At 48.8% G+C, this 7,548-nt stretch overlaps 1 protein-coding gene across 1 annotated transcript in view; it reads left to right on the top strand.

Annotated features, from left to right (window-relative positions):
- Positions 1-4,865: 4,865 nt before the first annotated feature.
- The window catches only part of adamts5 (ADAM metallopeptidase with thrombospondin type 1 motif, 5 (aggrecanase-2)), a 21,437-nt gene continuing 18,754 nt past the window's right edge, over positions 4,866-7,548 (top strand). The window contains exon 1 of the mRNA XM_076296854.1: positions 4,866-6,345. Coding sequence (XP_076152969.1) covers positions 5,224-6,345 — 1,122 coding nt within the window. The 5' untranslated portion in view covers positions 4,866-5,223. The remainder of the gene's footprint in view (positions 6,346-7,548) is intronic.

Here is a 7,548-nt window from a genome sequence, read left to right as displayed (position 1 = left end):
CGAGAGATTGATTTAAAAACGATATTTTATTTCATGTATTGCACCAATATCTGCCATATGTTTGACAGCAGTATCTGTAGAGAGGAGAAACAAGGCATAGACCGTGAGGAGGCGGCAGGGGGCGGTTAAATAAATGGATCTGCACGGAGAATGAGGCAGGGGAAGCCTGAGCAACCCTCTGGTTATGTAAATGCCACCAGTATCAATTGGTGCCATTGGATACTGTTTGTGTGTGTGTGTGTGTGCGCGCATGCATGACTTGCGCTGCCTGCGTATGAAAATGAGTTGTTTGTGTGCACGTGTCTGTACACGCATGTCCATATGCACGTTTACTCTGATGTGAGTCTATTCCTATGTGTGTGTGTGTGTGTGAGTGCGCATGTGTGTCCTATATTTGGCATTTGTGACGTGCTGGTGTAAGCGTGTTTTGTATCTGCACATTGAGATGAGAGGCTGGCAGGGGGGGGGGGGGGGGGGGGGTGCACGCCATTCTCTGGCATGAGGAGCCATTTCAGATGATCAGGATTATACGTGATCCTCTAAAACGTGTGTATGTGTCTGAAAACTACTATGAAAGCACACGTTGGACAAAGTGTGCCAAAACATGCCTGTACTCTGTGTGTGTGTGTGTGTGTGTGTGTGTGTAAGCATGCTGTATATCAGTTTGCTCCTTTTTGCATTCCTCCCCTCTTTTTCTCTGCATTCTCTCCTCCTTTTCTCTGCATTCTCTCCTCCTTTTCTCTGAATTCTCTCTTTCCCACATGCATTGCATAGCTTCCTCCTGAACTGTTGTTTTGGTTGAGAGGAATCTGACACCTTCCTGTTTGACTATTGACAACCTTGTAGTGCATGTAAGGCATTTTAAGCTCAAATGTCCTGTGCCGCCTCTGTTTTTCTTTTCCATCTTACACACACACACACACACACACACACACACACACAAGCCACAGAACCCAGTTCAGAGTGTGTTAAATCACATGACAGAATGAACACACACTGTGGGAACCTATTCAGTCTCCACTATTACTCTCCTCTTTTCTCTCACACACACACACACAGACGAGGCCTCAACAAATATCAAGAGGAGGAGGTCAGTCCCACCTGCCTCCCAGCAAACATATGACAACCGGGTGGGAAAGTGTGTGTGTGCATGTGTGTGATTAAGTGAGCTGGAGAGGTTGCATAAGGAGGATGTTTTTACACTGGCTGACAGCGCAACAAGAGACCTCGGCTGACGTCCGTCTTTCAGATGGGAACCCCAGTGTGTGTATGTGTGAGAGTGTGTGTGCGTGTGATATGTGCAAGAATTACTGTGCCAGTGAGCTTGCGTGTGTGCATGAGCGAGAGAATGGGTGTTGTGTGTGTCTATGCTGGTGTGTGTGTGCGTGTTTGTTTGCTTTTGTGTGTGTGTGTGTGTGTGATGGAGAAAGAGAGAGACGGAAGGAAGGGTGTGTAAATGCTTGGTTGCCAGTTTAGCCTCAGCTGGGATAGGATAACACACCCCTGCACCATGAAGCCTCTGGGCCTCTGCTCAAAGATCAGCTCCCCTCAATTACAACATCTAGAACATTCTCTCTGTTCCCTCAAAACAATCGTTTTTTTCTTCTTTATTTTCTCCATTAATCAAGTTCGAATTTCACAATCAAACTTATTGTGAACAGGATACTTGTCAAGCCAATGTGATATGAACACTTTTATCTCTAGCATTCTTGTCTTGGATGCTGGTTTTCTGCAAGGGTCTGGCAAATAATGCGAAAGGCAGTAAAAGCAGAAGACCACCAGTAGAGACATGGTGTCCAGGGTCATCTGCCTAAGTGGTAAAACTGCATGCTGTTCGGTAATTGATACAGACAGCTGCCATTGGGCCTTTCATCTCTTTTCATGTACAAACCGGAGCCACTCGAAACAGATCCCACTGTTACTGTCCTGCCACTCAGCAACTGGAGGAGGGTGCTGATGCACTCTCGGAGAGGAGCAACTGGTTCTTTGGGTGGATGCTAGCGTCTTGAAACAAGTAAGGTTAACAAGTCTCAGACCCTGCTACCTTCTTTTTTGTTTTCCTTTGCAGCCATCTGTTGGGCCTGTAACTGTCGAAACTGACCAAGAAAGCTGGTTATCTATATATGTATATATACTGTATGTATTATGTCTGAATGTCTATCCATCCATCCATCTTATTACGTGGAGACAAACCAAAGAATATTTCTGGATTGCATGTAGTTTCCCCAGGTAACCTCATTAGTTACAAAACTCACCTGTGCAAATTAGTTATCAGCTGAATTAGAACCCCCGACTGGACACTATTTACTAACACTATGCTGAAAGAAAAAACAATACCGTAATTTCCCAGCTATTAGCCACGGTTTATACATTGATTTTGCAGAATTTCTTCAGCTTTGAGGTTAATACACGGGGGCAGTTAATATGGGATTAATATGGTTTTGTTTTTTTAACTTGCATAAAATACTGTCCTGCCGTTTATACATAATGTGGCTAATACACAGGAAATTACTGTACAACAGAATATATATTTTGTTTGCAAGGCAGCACAATAGTGTCAGGAAGATACACACCTGAACTTGAAAGGCTTGAAATCATCATGATCATGTATGGTGGTTATTGATAGGAGGGAGGATTTTTATCCTTGTACTCCATCAAGCATCCGATGACAACTTAAGAAAAAGGACTTCCTGTTTGTGTGTGGCTTGAATACCACACACTCACACAAGTTCCCTGTTGGTAACTTTACCTGCGTCTTTGTCTCTTAAAGGGAGAGTAACGTCTAATAAGGCATGTTGTTATTGCCGTGCTGAATCACTTGCTTGCTCAAATATGTCTTTGTGTTTAACTTGGCAGCGGTGCAGACAATCTGCAGAGGTCGGTCTGTGATGATTTTGAAGAATGGCATCATAGTGTCAAGGATGACATCCTACTTTTGGCAGAGGACAAATAGGCTGTCTCACACTCTGGGTGCTCCTGGAACGGGTGGATCCACTCTGATTCACGTGTGTGTGTGTGTGTGTGTGTGTGGGGGGGGGGGGGGGTAGAAGGTGTGGGAGTGGACCTCCATTGTGTGACGGGAAAAAGCTGGCAAATGTCAGTGTGGGGCTGTTTTTGAGACATTGCTTCTACAATACACCCACATCCACACATAGGCAGTCGAGCATTACAAAGTGGTTGGCTATGCTGCTCTCTCTCTCTCTCTCTCTCTCTCTTTCTCTGTGTGTGTATGTGTGTGTATACACATCCTAGTGGAGCCCTTTGAGATTATATCTGAGTCCCCCCCCCCCCCCCCCCCCCCCACACACACACACACACACACACACACACACACACACACTTGTACACACAGACATGACACACACGTGCACTTTCTCTGTTTCTGCCCCAGAGCTGGAACAGATCAAGGGGGTGGTGAGTCCATACTGTGGTGTTTAACAAGGCCACAACAGAATTAGGATCCAGTGAATGAACTGAGTGGTTAACTGTGTTGCCTCTAGGCATTGCATGTGCTGATGTGTGTGTGTGTGTGTGTGTGTGTGTGTGTGTGTGTGTGTGTGAGAGAGAGAGAGATATTGAGTATATTTGACGGGTAAACTAAGGTCGTTCTGACATCATGTATTTGTTTCACTTTCTGTCTTGTCTTCCCAGAGTAAACTTTGTTGTGTTTTGATCCAAAGGGAGAGTGTCTTAATTAAGTGACTCAGCTGTTGATAAACAAACCTTAAGCTGGGGGTGCATAAAGCATGAAGGGTGAATTGGGCTTTAATGCTCATCTGAGATTATCAACTAACACAACTAATGGGTACCACCACGGGCAACAAACGCCTGCCTCCCCAGCGAGCACACACACAAGCTCGCGTTTACGCGTATGCACCCACACGAAGTAAAATGTCCCGTCTCCGACACTCCCACACTGAACGTTCTATTCCAGTGACGCCATGAATTATCCATTTCCTTACAGTGCTGGAATTCAAACGCCGTCTACAGCTTCAAAACTTGTGCCTTCAATTATTTAAAAGCGCTGGACTCACTGTTAGAGGAGGCCAGTTTGAAATAACAGAAAGAACTTGTCCAATAGGCGCTTCTACCGTCGGGCGAGGTAGCGAAGGACTGTTGTTGTTGACATTCTAGGATACATTACACTGCGTCTCTCTCTCTCTCTCGCTCTCTGTGCGTGTGTGTACGCCTGATGGTGGAGTGATGTCACAGCAGAGTGAAATGACCCACTCTAGCCTCAGACAGAGGAGACTAAAGAATGTACACCCCCCCCCCCCCACACACACACACACACACACACACACACCGCCTCTCCAATTTACAATACCCGTTATTCTGCACTGAGTGGGGCTGTCGCCGGCGGGAGCCAGTCGCTTTATTAGATGCGCTGGGATTCCCAGGAGCGGATTCCCTCTAAGTGACGGCACGTTTCTATATTCTGGTGGCTGTAAACTGACAAGAACAGAATTGCATGAGTGAGACAACGTAACCGACTGGGAAATACTTACATGGATTGGCTCCAGAGTGTGTGGATCATGGGCACACTACATATGATGCAGGTATGAAGTATTTACCACAAAACCGGAAAAACAAGAAGAAGAAAGCGTTACACAATGCAATCAGCCTGCAAAAACATTGCGTTCAGGCTTGCCATCGGTACTTCAGCTCGCCGAGTGTTTGCACCACGGCGCCGGCCAGGGACAGGGGATTTAAGAGGGTCGGTAGACCCAGCAGCCTCCAGCACTTGACTTCGCTTTGATTCTCTCCAGACACGAGACCGCAGAGTTGGGGGAACGAGACGACTCGCAAGCAGGAGAGAGAGAGAGAGAGAGAGAGAGAGAAAGAGAGAGAGGGTGGAGTAGAGAGTTAGCGACCGCAAAGGGGCAGGACTTTCCTCCCCCCTCTCTCCCTCTCCCTAGTGCTTTTAAGAGGAAACTTTGTGTTTTGTTCTTCAAGTTCAGCCTCGTCTTTGCAAACTCTGCTGCTCTGTCTGCACCTCTCTCTGGCTTTCTCTCAGCTTTGTCTTTCACTCTACCGATGCCTTTGTTCTTTCGTCTCTTCTTACTTTTCCGGGGGAGTTTGAGTATCAGGAGAAGATGCACATTCAAATAAATCGCTGTCAGTGCACTTCCAGAAGTTCTTCTATTCACCGGTGTTTGCTCTCCGCGGTCTGCTGACCGAAAGGCGAATGTTTCGGTGCGGACTGCTTGTTTTCGGGTGAAGATGGTTTGTGTTTTCCGCTCTTGCACCGGCGGTGCGGTGCTGCTGAGGGTATTGCTACTATGTGCTGTGGAGTTCCGCACCGGCGAGGCCGTGCACGGCGGGAGTATGATCACTTTCAGAGCGCTCGCCTCACCTGTGAATGAGTCGCTCCCGCCACCGGCTGAGAGCGTGGATGGACTAGTGCGGACAATAGACAGAATTTATCACGGAGGCGGAAAAGCGGGGTACCTGCTTTACCTAGACGGGAAGCGCTTCCAGTTGGATATGGAGAGGGACGAGGCGCTTCTGTCACATCACTTCAGCTCCAAATATGTGACTTCGCAGCTGGGGGCGGAAGAGGGCGCACCGGCCCTGCACCGGGAGTGTGTTTACAGAGGCACCGTGGACTCGAATCAGGAGTCCTTAGCGGTGTTTAACTTGTGCGGTGGCGGTCTCGAGGGATTTTTCGCGGTGGAACATGCCCGTTACACTATCAGACCGCTGGTACGAGCCAAAGGTCACGAAAACGATGTGCACGTGATAGAGGATGCGGACGCAGAGCGCGCGCTTCACTACTTCATCCGCGAGAGCTTCAGTTTCGAGCAGATGTCCACCGGCGAGAGCTGCGGCACAAGGGAGAGGCGACGCCGGAAAGACCCCTCAGGGAAGCGTCGGCGGAAGGGCCGGGGAAAGGGCAAGAACAGTCGTCACGGATATGCTCTGAAGGATGACGACCACCACGGAGCGCAAGGGAGGCGGTGGTGGGAGAAGTTCTCCAAGTCCGTGACATTCCAGAGCGACAATGTCAAAAGGCGCAAAAGGTCTGTTTCCCGCGCCAGGTATGTCGAGCTACTGCTCGTTGCCGACGAGTCCATGACAAAGAAGTATGGCAAAGACTTGAACCACTACCTACTGACGCTTGCCTCAATCGCCTCCAAGCTGTACGGACACGCCAGCATCGAGAATCCCATTCGACTGTCCGTGGTGAAAGTGGCCACGGTGACGGAGAAGGAGAAAGGTCTTGAGGTGTCCAAAAACGCGGCGGCAACCCTTAAGAGCTTCTGCAAGTGGCAAAACCAGCAGAACCCGCTGGATGACGATCATGAGGACCACCATGACGCGGCAATTCTCTTCACCAGGCAGGTAAATAAACATCAGTTCCATGAATCAACCTTGCGCACCTCACTGACACGCCCAGCTGGGCAAACCTGTAAACAGCCAGAACGCCTGAAAATACCCCCTGCTCTGTCATCTTGACTGTGGTACGTGTTTTCGTTTGCATTACGCACTGCCTCTGCACTCGGTGTTCAGGTGGAGGGGGAGCGGATGCGGAGTAATTTATTTGAGGTGTTTTTAATGGCATAGTAATTTAGTGGAACAGTGTAGCTCAGCTCTCTCTCTCTCTCTCTCTCTCTCTGTCTCCCTCTCTCTCTCTCTCTCTCTCTCTCTCTTTCTCTTTCTCTCTCTCCAACCATAAAATTGTTTCCTAAGCGCATGTTTTTCTGGGCAGCTGCCACTGTCTTAGGAGTCCCCCCTCCCTGTCCCAGGAGGAGGTTGTCTCGACATCGTGTGATCTCTGGTGCGCAAACACTTCTCTTCCGAGCGGCTCCAGAAAGCCGAAACAGCTTCTGGTTGGATTGGGCTGCTCTTACAGTTGTCCCGCACGCACAATAGTCAGGCCCCCGTTTTCACTTTATTTTTCCCCCTTTTCTGTATCTCTCTTTTTTCGATTTATTTTCAAAAAATAAAAGCCCGCCCGGGACTCTGAGCTGTCAGTAAAACAAACACGGCTCCTTTTGAAAACCATTCCATGCGCGAGACCACACTCATTTAAATTTTCCTCAGATCGACCCGCGGTGCACAGCACCCCGAGTTCCCTGCGCCTTTCTCACCCCCTGTCTTGTGGTTTTCGGCTACATACCTCAGCCCTTGGGTCAGATTTCCTGTCAAGGGTTTGTGGTGCGCGTAAGTCATGCAAGGTCTTGCTCACTGGAGAGCAGAGGCTTTGCCAAGATTCCCCCCCCCCCCCCCTTTTTGTCTGGCAGGCAAATATGTTTTGGAATCTAAAACATACAAAAACGAAGTTGCATCTCTTTGTGGGCTTGTTAGGTCGGGAATCCATGGCAAAAGTAGCTTCACTTGGCACTGCCAGCGTGACCTGGATTGGCATGCAGTGCCCTGGGCCAGCCGGCTCTGGGAGAGTTGGCCACGGTGCACCTGCAGTGGGTGTTCCTCTTGGCTGGGCGTCCGTATGCGGCGGAAATTGCACGGAATAGGCAAAGCAAGCCCAGAGATGGCCACTTCCACCAAAAGGGTGAAGGAGAGAGCAGCCAGAGTGTTTTTTTT

Source organism: Alosa pseudoharengus, unplaced genomic scaffold (genome assembly GCF_046254945.1).
Source record: "Alosa pseudoharengus isolate Yale_2024_CS ecotype anadromous, Long Island Sound unplaced genomic scaffold, YU_APseudo_1.1 YU_APseudo_1.1_scf_20, whole genome shotgun sequence".
Taxonomy (NCBI): Eukaryota; Metazoa; Chordata; class Actinopteri; order Clupeiformes; family Clupeidae; genus Alosa; species Alosa pseudoharengus.
Note: the sequence above shows the minus strand (reverse complement) of the source record. Positions and strands in the feature narration are given on the sequence as shown.